The sequence below is a fragment of the Sinocyclocheilus grahami genome, unplaced genomic scaffold (assembly GCF_001515645.1).
Source record: "Sinocyclocheilus grahami isolate Dianchi unplaced genomic scaffold, SAMN03320097.WGS_v1.1 scaffold5.1, whole genome shotgun sequence".
Taxonomy (NCBI): Eukaryota; Metazoa; Chordata; class Actinopteri; order Cypriniformes; family Cyprinidae; genus Sinocyclocheilus; species Sinocyclocheilus grahami.
Window position 1 is genome coordinate 1,817,125 of NW_015505184.1, and position 13,144 is coordinate 1,830,268.

A 13,144-nucleotide genomic window follows, 5' to 3' on the forward strand; every position below is an offset into this window, starting at 1 on the left:
ATATATTTATATATATATACATAGATGCCTCACCAGCGGCTATTTCCATGAACCGTTATATGTAACCCCATCCGGGACGGACTGTGAACACCTAAGAGCAGGGGTGCCCAAACTCGGTCCTGGAGGGACCGGTGTCCTGAAGAGTTTAGCTCCAACCCCAATTAAACACACCTGAACCAGCTAATCAAGCTCTTACTAGGCATACTAGAAACTTGAAGGCTGGTGTGTTAAGGCAAGTTGGAGCTAAACTCTGCAGGACACCGGCCCTCCAGGACCGAGTTTGGGCACCCCTGCCTAAGAGCAAGCTGACTGTGTCTGCAATCATAGTTATATGCATGTATGAATATACGTATATCTGCAATAGTCTTCAGCAGATGATTTTGATAAGCTAACACACTACAACAAGATAAAGGCATTAGCTAACTTAAAAAACTGTTACCATACTTTAAAAATCTGTAATATTAAGTTAGCACATATAAAAACACAAACTGATGCATTCTCACCTCCGAAAGATGAAAGATCAAGAATTTAAATCTCGGAAGAGGAACTGATTTTTACATTGACTGTTCCAAGATGGCGGACACATTGATGTGTCCGGAGCAGTCGAATGTGGCTCTATATACACATATCTGTGAATCTCGCATCATGCCATATTTTGACCTGAGAGCTGCAGCAAAGAGGAAGATTATGACTTATATTTTGCTCTGTTCCTCACACATGTCATTATGACTTCAGAAGATGTGGAATGTGGAGTTATCGACTGCTTTCATGTAACTTTTTTGCCTTGACAGCTTATGGTCACAACTGTTGTTTGTTTTTGAAGATTCTTAAAGGCACAATATGTATTTTTAGTATTAATATGTATAGTTTGATGACGCCGTGACTGAGTGTGGAATCATGGGAGTTGTTGTCTTCATCCCCATAGCCGATGCAATCCGACAGGACTCGGGCAGAAATCATGTTCATGGATGAGCTAATGATTTATTAACGTAGTAGAATGAAGCAGGGTGAGGCTGAAAGCCGTCGAAGCGAAACGAGGCCGCTGAACGAGCGTGACACATGGCTCGAAAGCAGCGGAGCTTTTATTATGCCACAGTCGACCGCTTCTGCTCCTTCCGGTCATGAGTATGTGGGGGAACAAAGCAGCGCTGTTTTATCATAGATACATTTGAAAGTTCTGTTATTATGCTACTCTGTGCAGTCGTCACCAGTCTATTAAAACGCACAACATATTGTAGCGTCTAATAGCATATTATAGCGTCTTTGGTGTTTCTATATTTTTTTTTATACAAACCAAAACCGGAAATCGAGGGGTTATGACGTCATTGGCAGGCGACACAATATGGACACGGTCCGTGTCACTAGTTAAATTTGCTTATTTCTCTGGATTTAAACATTCTTCGAAACATTTGGGATAATGTAAGTACACAAGTCAGCAAAACTATTCTAGTGTTTTTGGATATTTTAATAAAAAAATCTTACATATTGTGCCTTTAAGTGGAGTGACAAATAACCTGCTGAAATTGACCAAAAATAAAAAGCATGGAGAGGACAGTTTATGGATATGCGTTTTATTTTCGTTTGCATTTGAAGAAGAGAGAGAGCACAAGAGAGGTAGAAAGAGAGAAATAGTGGGATTGTTCTTTCTATTTTTCAGTGCCCTTGAAGAATAAAAGAAGTGTACTGTGTGAAGGCATCAGTTTGTTTAGAAACAGTTTCCATGGAAACCAAAGTTTCTTTTTTATATATATTCACCAAGGTGCAACAGTTCTGAGTGTGCATGATTTCATGCCAAACTTCAGACCTCCCAGCCATGAAATAGATTATTTGTGCCCTCACAAATACAAATGAAGTGTTACAATGACGAGTCAAGAATGCTGCCTGCAAGGAAATCAGAGACAGTCCTTAAGCATTCTGAATACCACTGTACCAGAGAAAAATAATAAGAAATACATCAACAGCCAATCATATAAGCTACTATAACAGACAGGTTATCAACACTTCCTCTCACAGCTATATGAAGGGATGCTTCAAAGAAGAACAATCGATTTAATGGAAGTCCTTATAGATCTGTCAGGTAGTTATAAACCAAGCCAAGTGGTTATTACCAGACATGCTTTTTCTGCATTCATATATATTCACAAATAGGCCAAAATTTACAGCAAAATAGTCAATCTGTCCTTTATCAAATGTTAATAAATCAATATCACAATGATAAGTGTGTCAACATGGAAGTGATTTATGGGAGAGAATGACATTTTTCCAAGATGAATTGTTTCCACATACAGTCGTATACTCAGTAATATTGACGTTCACATCACATTATAAGTAATGTACTGCTGCATATGGATTGCACACAGGATGAAAACAGCTCTTGAATTATTTTTATTTCATTTCTGCTCTATGTGCACCTTCTAATTTATTGTTGTGAATCCCAAACACAGTGACCATGTTTTTTTGGTATAATGGGCGAGTGTTTATCATGCACACAAGGATAAAAAGGAACACAAACTTCAGATTTTGTTCCATTCCAGCCTGCCTGAACATTCCAGAGAGGCTCTCCAACTAAAGGCTAGCCACAGATGGCTCAGCTGATGGTGCCTAAGCTTGATCAAAGTCCGTGTCATGCTAGCAGAGGCCTGAAGATTGAGCACTCTTAAACAGCCATTAGTGCTGATGGTGTAATATTGGAGGACAAATTTATGGTTGAGCTCTATTCTCTGTGGCTCTGCATTTTACGATATCAACCAGTAATAAATAGCAACCTGCCTAAAAGCAAGTAAAAGTCAGTTCTAAGACTGCTGGCTTTAGATATTCATTTAGCCACATCATTTTATTGATGATTATCTGTAATTACTGTAAGCCAAAATAGTAAAAAAAAAACTAACAAAAGATACAAAATTTTTTTTTTTTTTAAATGTATAAAATAAAACACACAAACATAAAAAAACATGGAAAAAATGACAAGGTATACACAGAAACAAAATACAAAACACAAAAGTTAAAAACCAATAAAAACAAAACAAACTACAAAAAATAAATTGAACAAAAAAAACAAATAACAGGATAAAACAAAAAATAAAATAAAATGCAAAAAAACAACTAAATAAAATACAAAGAAAAAAAACAAATTAAACAAAAAACATAAGAAACAATAAAATAAGTAAAATACACAAAAAATAAAACAAAAAAGGAAAAAAAATGACAAAGCACGCACAGACACAAAATACAAAAGAAAAAAAAGAAAAAAAACCCCAAAACTAAATAAACTAAAAAAAATAAATGAAAACAAACAGCACAGGATAAAACCAAATAAAAATAAAACAAAGAAAATAAAAATAATACAAGAAAATAAAAATAAATTGAAACCCAAACCAAACAAAATAGGATAAAACAGACAAAGGAACAGTCAACATCACATATAAAATCAACCATGTGACCAACATTATAGCATACCAGATACATACCAGTCCATTTATAGTACACAAACAATCAATGAATGTCTAGAGTCTAGACAAAATCGTCCTTGTGACTTCTAAAGAAATATCAATATCTTTAATCAATATCTATAAGCCATTTACTGATCCCCATGATTATCTTCTCAATTCGAGATATTTTTGAGACATCCAAAGATGACTAATTGCACAATGTTTACATTTAATAACAAATATCAGAGAAATGTGTCCTGCATGTGTCTGATTTCCATAGCAGCATGATTTTATTGGCTGATGTTACAGGGTTAAAGGCAGTTTCACTACCGACTTGCCATGAAATGGCCCTGATCTCAGCAATCAGGAGCTGAATAGGAACTCCTGTTGTTAGTGAAAGGTTCATTGGAGAAGGAGAGGCAAAATGTCAAATGGACTCAATCGCAGACTGATTGTAACAAAGCGGTCTAAATATGATCCAATATCCAAAGACAGCGCAGCCCATCTGTGTGAATTTAGATCGTCCACAAAAATGATTCACAGAAAGTACTTCATTATGCTTAACAATACACATGATAATAGCACATTATGAATTCTAATAGTTCCATTACAGTGATTGGATGAGATTCAGCTTCTTGTCACACACAAAGGTAGATCTGCAAACTTTGAAAACAACAAATACCACAATAAATCTTTCTGTCGGAGTCCATCTGCTATCAGGATGAGAGGGGAAATCACTCTTAAATACAAGTTGCTCCTGTTTTAATTGTAACCATGGGAACAGGCAATCTGTGACCCATGTCAACAAGAGTGGACAAATCCGGTCAATATGACTAGTCGATAATATTCCACCTATTACAAAGCCACATCTTCAACTGACAGCCTCAGTGAGTGGCTCGGTAAGCCAATGCTGCCAACATTCGGCTGTAACATGCAGCTGTAAGCAAGCACTGTGGATTGTTGTTGAAACAGTGCTGTCAGTCGATTCAAATTTTTTAATATAATTAATTACATGGTGCAGCAATTAATTAATCGCAAATTAAATGTGGCTGTGAAAATACCCACAAAAGATAATTTAAAGCTATTGTTGTGTTAAATGAGAAAGTATCAAGTAGACATTAGAAATAGTAGCTTTAGAAAGAAATATTTTATTTGATTTTAACATAAAAATGTATTACACATAAACGTTAAAGGGTTAGTTCACCCAAAAATTTTAATTATGTAATTAATTACATCGTTCTAAACCCGTAAGACCTCCGTTCATCTTCGGAACACAAATTAAGATATTTTTGATGAATTCTGAGAGCTCTCTGACCCTCCATAGACAGCAATGCAATTACCACGATTAAGGTCTAGAAACGTAGCAAAGAGATCGGTAAAATGATCCATGTGACATCAGAGGTTCAACCGTAATTTTACGAAGCTACAAGAATACTTTTTGTACGGAAAGAAAACTAAAATAATGACTTTATTCAACAATTCGTCTCCTCCACGTCACCCTGGTGCCATTTTGGAGAGTATCAGCTGGACGTAAACAGCGTATGCTATTCTGTGTCAGCTGCATCACACGGATACGTTGTTTGGCGTGACGGTCTGGTTATAATGGCCTAACATAAACTATGGAACATAAAAGAAGATCATTTGAGAAACATATCAGTATTTTTTGTTCATGAAAGTCACTGGTAACCAGAACAGCTTTGTTACCAACAGTCTTCAAAATACCTTCTTTTGTGTTGCGCAAAAGCAAGCAAGTCATTCAGGGTGAGTAACAACATGAGGGTGAGTAAATGATAAGTTTTTTTTTTTTTGGTGAACTATCCCTGTCAGAGGCGGACTTACCCATTAGGCAAAGGTAGGCGACCGCCTTGGGCCCCCAAAAGCCAAGGGCCCCCTAAAATGCATTTCATATACGAGATGCGCATTAAGTGCTGACATGAGAATGGTTGCTTTTTACAGTGTTTATCACCACGACAACCGTCTGCATGTCTGAGTTGAACACACTTCTCGTGTATCCTGCTTGTAGCAAATTAAAATATCATGTATCTGAAGCTATAATTAAATATCGCGCAACAGTGCATATTATATGTTTATTGTTTTAAATGCTGCTTACTCATTTATGAGAAGGACCCAAGTAGAGGATGCATACGCAGTTACTTGTTTGGTTGATATAATCCTTAGGTGTGTAAATGTATAATTTCCATTTCATAATTTTTTAATTCTTATTTAAATTTGTAGTTCAAATAACTAAAATAAATGTATTTTAAAGTTTAGAATTAGACCGCCTTTGGCACACAGGCTTACGCTGGTAACTCATCAGTGGACTTTCCTCCTCAGTATAGGCTATATTTTTCTCATTCTCACTAATTCAAGTTTTTATATGAATGAATCTCTGAAGGGTACCGAATGTCTTCAGAAAAGTTTCGGTGACATTTTCATTTTATCTGATAAAGTAGCATTTATGAGCAGCGCTGCTTTGTTTACAGCCGTTACCGGGAAACCGCTGTATTTCTGATGGTTCAAAAGCGCTTCCTGCTAGCAGAGAATGAATGTGCATTTTCAATAATCCCATCTCCAGTTTTTGTTCCGACCAATGCGAAAATCCACCCACATAACCCCGTTTTAAATTAATATCATAATTTATACTTCCGACTCATCTCTTTTCTTAAAAAAGGGTTTAAAGGCTCAATTGTGAGGTTTATCATTTTTTTGTTTTTGTGAAATCTGTAAATCAATTGCTATTTCGTGGTGTACAGCATGAAAGAAAGCCATTATAACACGTACATGAAAAATGTAGAAACATTGGACACAACTGTGGGGCACCATTTTGCAGCAGTAAGCATCACAACAAAAAAGCAACCTCAAGGCTGATCTAGGTAAATGTGTGCAAATATATAGGGCCTGATTCCTATATTTTGCCTGGGGCCCCCAAATCACTAAATCCGCCCCTGATCCCTGTAATGTTTGGATTTATTTATTTATTTATAAATGAAATGATACTCTAAAGAAGAAACTAACACTGCTAGCAGGTGGCGGTAAATGTCTTTATGAGTCATTCACTCATTTGAAACGTTCAAACGGATGATTCATTCAGGAATTAAGAAAACGTCTTTCTCTATTAATGGACCTTTGAATCATTGGTTTACACGATTCGTTCAAAACGCGGATTCTTTCAGAAACTAAACACCGCTATGTTGCTAACTGATGCACAAAAGTTCTGCTGTGGCTTTATGGGTAATATTTTCATTGCCAAAATTGAGTAAACAACACAATATTGTGTTTAAAATATCTTATTCACTGAAATGCTGTGTAAAATCAAATTTTCACTCGTGGTATTCGGACATAAACAGCACTCGTGTGATATCGCTTATCATGTGATATAAATGAGACAAAAACTCATACGGGGCATTTTTTTGCCCTAATATCTTGAATTTTAGGGCATAACTGCATTTATGGAGTTGTTGCCCTGCATATTTGTCAATAGTCAGCTGTATGAAATGTAAGATGACTTACAGGTATGGGGGCGGGGCCAGTGCGTTAACTGTGTTAAAATATTTTAATCACTTTATTTTTTTATAACTACATTTTTATATAAAAAATCATCATAACTAATCACGCGTTAAACTGACAGCCCTAGTTGAAACATAAGTAAACCAAATCTGAGCCCCTTCGCAAAGACCTGCCCACCTTCGTTACTGCAGCTATGTCTGACAAGCAATGGCGCTCTCTCTTTCTCATGCAGTAAAAAATACATCGCAGAGCAAAGAGAAAACTGACAACGCGTCGACAGACAAGACAGAGCAGGCTATGTTAGGTATGAAACAAAATCTCAGCTTTCAAATTTTCTTTAAAGAAATTCAAACAATAAATATAATTTTGTTGCTCTTTAATGTGTCGTGACAGATCGCTGTAGCACTTCAGTTCAAGCGGCACGTGAACTGATCATCTCTTCCTTACTAGTTGAAATTTCCTTCATGAAATAAACATGAATGAACATCAGAAGGTATCTTGCTTCAACTGCGGAAAGATGTCAATACACACCATTTTTCAAGTTTAATGCCACCAAAATTAATCTAATCTAAACCTGTCTAGTTTCATTTGTCAGACAAAACTGGCAGATTCGGTGTTGTAATTGGTCAGATCGCCTATCAATCAAACTCCCTGCGAAGGGTCAGTTGGAAGTTTTGTCCTAGCTCAGTGAATTTAATGTCACTAAAAGAGGCCGTTTCTAAAAACAGCCTTTAAGAATGCTATATGCAGCGTGAAAAAGACTTCACAAAAGCCATCGGCAAAGATTTCTTAAAAGCGACATGCCTCCGAGAGCCCTTACACAAATTCATCATTGATTATGGCAAACGGATGTCTGCGTCTCACATTACTTAAAGCAGCCACTCAGTGTGGGAAGTGTCACACAAGCACTGGCATGCCATACAGCGCTGCTAAGATGTGGGATCGTAGACGTGAGTCAATTCATTCTTGACACAAAAGCAGCATCTGAATAGGACGGAGGTGTGAAAGAAAAAAACAAGTTTCCCAATAAGGTTGAATCAGACATCTGATAATGCCACTAACAACCTTGTTTCATGAGGCCTAAGATGACCCTATTAGAATTCGAATGACCCTTTACACATCCCGAACGAGTTGATAACCACATATGCTGTGGATCTGTCAGATAGTGTGGTGGTAATAGGCTTTGAAGGTTATCTCTATCTGGACATCCACAAAGCACACAGAGTACTGGGCTATTTACTAACCGATAGTGCTACAGCTACAGCTTGTTTTCCATTTAGACAGAGAGAGAGAGAGGGCAACTGAACACAAATTACCCAGTGGCTGCATCTGCTCTCGTCTGATGCTCTGCCCAGTCGTGTATGGAAAAGGTTCTGGGAGGTTATTTAAAAAATGGGATGCACAAGGAATGCAGCAAATTGGCAAATGGGTTTGTGTCTACGAATAACACAGGTGTGACACCTTATCATAAAAGGTGTAAAAAGGCCCGCTGTGACATGAAATAAAATACATGAATCTGATTGGAAATATTTGAGAAGCTGACAACATGAGGAATTTAAATTTCTGTGATGTTCTGGGCCATTCATGCAAATATGTTTTTGCCTTTAAAATGCAAGAAGCATGGCAGTGGAATGGGAAAAAAACACACCTAGAGATTTAACTTGAACGATACATTTTTAGAACTGTATGTAATGTGGGAGACCCTGCAAAACAGAAGGAGAAATTTTGAAATGTTTCAACTGTCAAAAAAAAAAATCTGTACATTGAGTGTAACGGTTATCCATAAAGAAAATATGTAGGGTGGAGACTTGGTTCTGTGCAATGGTTGTTGACTGGATCTTGATTGTGGGCATTGCACTCAAAAATGGAGGCAGATACAATATAAGCAGTCATAAGAAGTCTGGCATACGTCACCAGGAAGAAGATGGGGAAATATGAAAAATTATAAGTCCTTTAACATGAAATTATTTCACAATCTGAGGTTCATAGTGTTGTTACAAGACACTTCACTTTCTTGTTTATGAAGACACATTCATCATTTCAAAAGAGCAAAGCTGTCCTAAAGGTTAATAACATATTCCCTTAGAGCAAAGTATATGATCTAAAAAAAAGCTTGCAATAGCAATAGTCTGTCTCCCCAGTCTGTCCCAGCAGATTCAACAAGGCCACCTGTTTAGGTGCAGGATGCATTGTATTGTGTTTAAACTTTATTTTTCAAAATGGAGAATTTCTTGAATTTTCTAAAAAATGATATGTCCCCAGATTTGCAATAAAACAGTACTGCAGAAGAGAATTAGCTGCATTAGAAGGAAATACCAAGGTATTGGATGGAAGCATAAGGGTAGACAGAGAGAGAGAGTCATTGGGAAGTATTCTGTATAATTTACTTTTAAAGACCAATTTTGGGGAAAAAGGTTAGTATAATAAAATCACCAAAAAAGTCTTCATGTTAAGAATAGTGAATAGTGCAAAAACACATTTCCAAAACTGAACGGTTATTTAAAAATAAAGCATTCATGAAAAATTGTATCTTATGTGCCCTCATTTATAGCTGTAAATTATTAATAATAATAATTATTATTATTGTTGTTGTTGTTATTATTATTACTACTACTACTACTACTATTATAAGGCTACCATTGTTATTATTACATTTACATATGCATTTAGAAAACGCTTTTATCCAAAATGACTTTAAAAAGAGGAACAAAGCAGTAAAAATCAATCGTACTACAATGCCAGGTTAATTAGACAATAATAATAAAGTGTTAAGATTATCACAAATAAACAAGATTTTTGACGCACATCATTATTATTACATCGTTGTATCCCACCTCGTACACGCTACAGAGAATCACTGTAAGCATGCAGTTAAGACAATTTGATGTAACTTAATAATGCACAATAAAGCAATATACAATAAGATTTGTTCTTCTAAAATGAGTTTGTGAGTACAGTTTAGAAACCTGTTGGAACGGATTGCGAAAGCGTGTGCACGGATTATGAATTTGTGGGTACGGATTTAAAAACCGAAGGTACGGTTAACAAAATCTGAACACACAGATTGGAAATTCATGGCTACGGTTTATTAATCTGTGGGCACGATTTATTAAACCGAGGGGGCAGTTTAAGAATGCGTGAGTATGGTTTATAAACTGAGGGGACGAATTGCAAAACCGTCACCACGGATTAATTTATTTTTTCCTACAGGTGACTTCCCGGGCGCCGTACTTTCACAAGCAAACGTTGTGAAACACAGTAAAATAAAATTATGACCTGAAGGTGGTTGTATTGCTTATTAAACTGAAAGGAATGATATGGTCCAAGGACTTCTGATATTGAAGGATTATCATATGAATCTGATATTTGAGCAAGACTACAATATGACAGAAAATCAATCTGTGTTTCTATAAACTCCTGGGATGATGTGCAAATAACTTCAGATGATTTTTTCATCTATTCTGAGAAAAACAAATTTGAGATAATCAAACATATGATCAGGAATAACCACACATATTGTTTCGATCTATGTATCTACAGACAGATAAGATAGACTTAACCACAAAGACAGATTTCAATTTTGAATGAAAATTAAATTTATATAAAACGTAAGAAAATGTATATAAAACAAACAAAAAAAACCCCTCTTCAACAGAAACATTTGTTGTGGTAGACTCTTTATTGGAATGCATACTCATTGTTTTACATCGAAGACATAAATAACATTTAATATAACTGTGAACTGTTCCGATCACTTAATGTGATTTTATTCTAAGGACGCACAACTTTACACAACGACATAAAGCACAACAAAGTAGTAGTAAATCATAAATTTAGGGTTCGGTACATCAACTCGGCTTTTTTTTAAACATGTTCATTCTATATAGCACAGCTTTACATTCACACCAAGAACACAGGATCAGACGCACTGGCTCACACACACACGCACAGGAGCAGTTCAGCTTCGGGCAGCCACAGCTGGAGTCGACTGCTCGGTGGACTGCAACTGCTTCCCCAGGTACTCCCTGAAAAACAAAAAATAAAGACCACAGAATGATTATGCCTGTTTATCTTTTGAACACCTATGATATGCACCTTTTTGCATTTCCGGATATTCCTCAAGCCTTTATGGAAGTAAAAAGCAGGTTTTTGAGCCGCCACTTTAAGCTCGGTGAGAGAAAAAAGAAAAAGGAAATGTCACACGTGCAGAAATAGGGGATTACAAAAGACATGCACGTTTGTTCACAGCCTTTTCCTACAGCTCCACCACAGCTGTTTCTCCAATCTAACTATATTCAATTCACCTTCCTGCCTTCCTGAATAATCTTCACAAGATTCGATTCCTTCCTCTTTGATTGCTGAAAATGCCATTTCACCAGAGAGAGTTAATTCTGAATGGCACCTGTGGTTTCTCAACTGTTGGGAAATGCTATCTGTCATTTAAATCCTTTCAAAGTGTCCACCATCTTGATGTCGAGCCAAAGCCGTCAGCGTTTCCTGTCTTTATGTCAAACCTCGTAACAGTTTCTCCTTAACTGTGACCTTTTTTAAGCGTTGTGCTTTACTTCAGGCCTCAGGTACTTCAGAAAAGATTGCACAGCTTTGTAGCATACAATTCAGATACAATACACAATAGATGCCTCATATCTCGCAGCATTCATGTCAGAATAAACAGTATCCAAGAAAGCAATTACCACATCTGCTGAAAATCTAACATGTATGACGCATGAAGGGTGGAGAAGTTCATCTAGCAGGCTCTGAAGTCATCCGAGTTCAGAGACAACTATGTGAGTTCAGGTCTTCTTCTTTATGGGCAAATTGACTACATTAGCACACACCTGTCATTCAATAATTGGCATTTCTGGCAGCTTGTCAAACAGCTACTGGGTTTGACTTCAGCACAAAGCAGATAAGCGGTGCGCTATTGTTCATCAGCGGCAAGATGGAAGGAGAGAAACACAGAGGGCTGATTCATTGGGGATCCAGCAAAAGAGATAAAACAGCATAAAATATGAGGATTAATAACAGCTTGACTGCTAATTTGTATATTAATTGAGCTAATATGTTCACAGCTAGCTCGCAAAAACAAGATATGCATGGCATTAAGGGTTTGTTATGGAGATATGGAGCATTAAGTAACTGCAGAGCAGGGTTTCCCAAGTGGAACTGCAGGGGGTTTGTGAGTTGATGAAAAGCTAAAAACTAATTAATCCATAAAATGTAAAAATTTAAATAAATAAATAAATAGGGTTGCATAATTAAACTAAAACTGAAATCTCAAAAGTCTGATGCACTGCATGATTGAAGCACGGCACTGTGTTCATTTACACACAAGCAGCACATGTTTTCAGCTTTTTGGTTCACAGTAAATGCTGCTTCATACGAACTCCATCTCTGCAGGCTGCTTATAATACATTTGGGAACACACCATGCATCATTTTATTTTCACATTTCACATATGTCCAAACATTTTTGTGGATACAAGTTTTCAGCATTGTACCAGATGGGTAACAAGAATTCTCACTATTAACTAGTTGCATGCTTATTATTAACATATTGGCTGTTTATTAGTACTTATAAAGCACATATTCTGCATGAATTAAGCTTTAGCGTTAGTTCTGGCAGGTCACGTGAGTCAAGCTTGCATCAGCTGATTCTCAGCTGATCACATCTACCTATAGGAAAACGACACCTATCGCGGCATTTCTATATAAGCTGTATTCAGTATTATTCAGCAGCTTTTCAGCTTGCTTCGGAGCAAATTAAGCATCGCTGCTCGCAAATCAAATTGTTGCAGCGTGTTTCAGAACATCTGGAATCCACATCTAAGATAAGTGAATGCTGTTTTAATCCATATCGCTGTGTATATTACCTGGTCTGCTAATTGAAAAAAGCATATTTGCAGCAGCATTTACGCATCTGTGTTCATACAGCTGGAGCAACACGTAGTCTAGAGCATGTAATCGCTCTGAGGACACGCCGATAGTTCAGGCCATGAGAACAAGTTTAAATAAAACAAGCATTCTCGTGTATGCATTTCAACTGGGGTTTACGGTATTCAGCGGCATAATCTCAATGTTACGGTTGTTTATTTCTAAGGTTGATGTTTCATTAGCTGTGTGAGTGTGCGGTTGATTTCAGCTGCATCAGAAGCATGCTTTATCGCTCCTAATGGCTTCTATACATATAAGAATGTAATATCAATGACA

The 13,144-nt window shown here is 36.7% G+C and overlaps 1 protein-coding gene across 1 annotated transcript in view; it reads right to left on the reverse strand.

Annotated features, from left to right (window-relative positions):
* Positions 1–10,604: 10,604 nt before the first annotated feature.
* LOC107585890 (V-type proton ATPase subunit H-like) overlaps positions 10,605–13,144 on the reverse strand; it is a 66,485-nt gene continuing 63,945 nt past the window's right edge. The window contains exon 13 of the mRNA XM_016273073.1: positions 10,605–10,960. Coding sequence (XP_016128559.1) covers positions 10,894–10,960 — 67 coding nt within the window. The 3' untranslated portion in view covers positions 10,605–10,893. The remainder of the gene's footprint in view (positions 10,961–13,144) is intronic.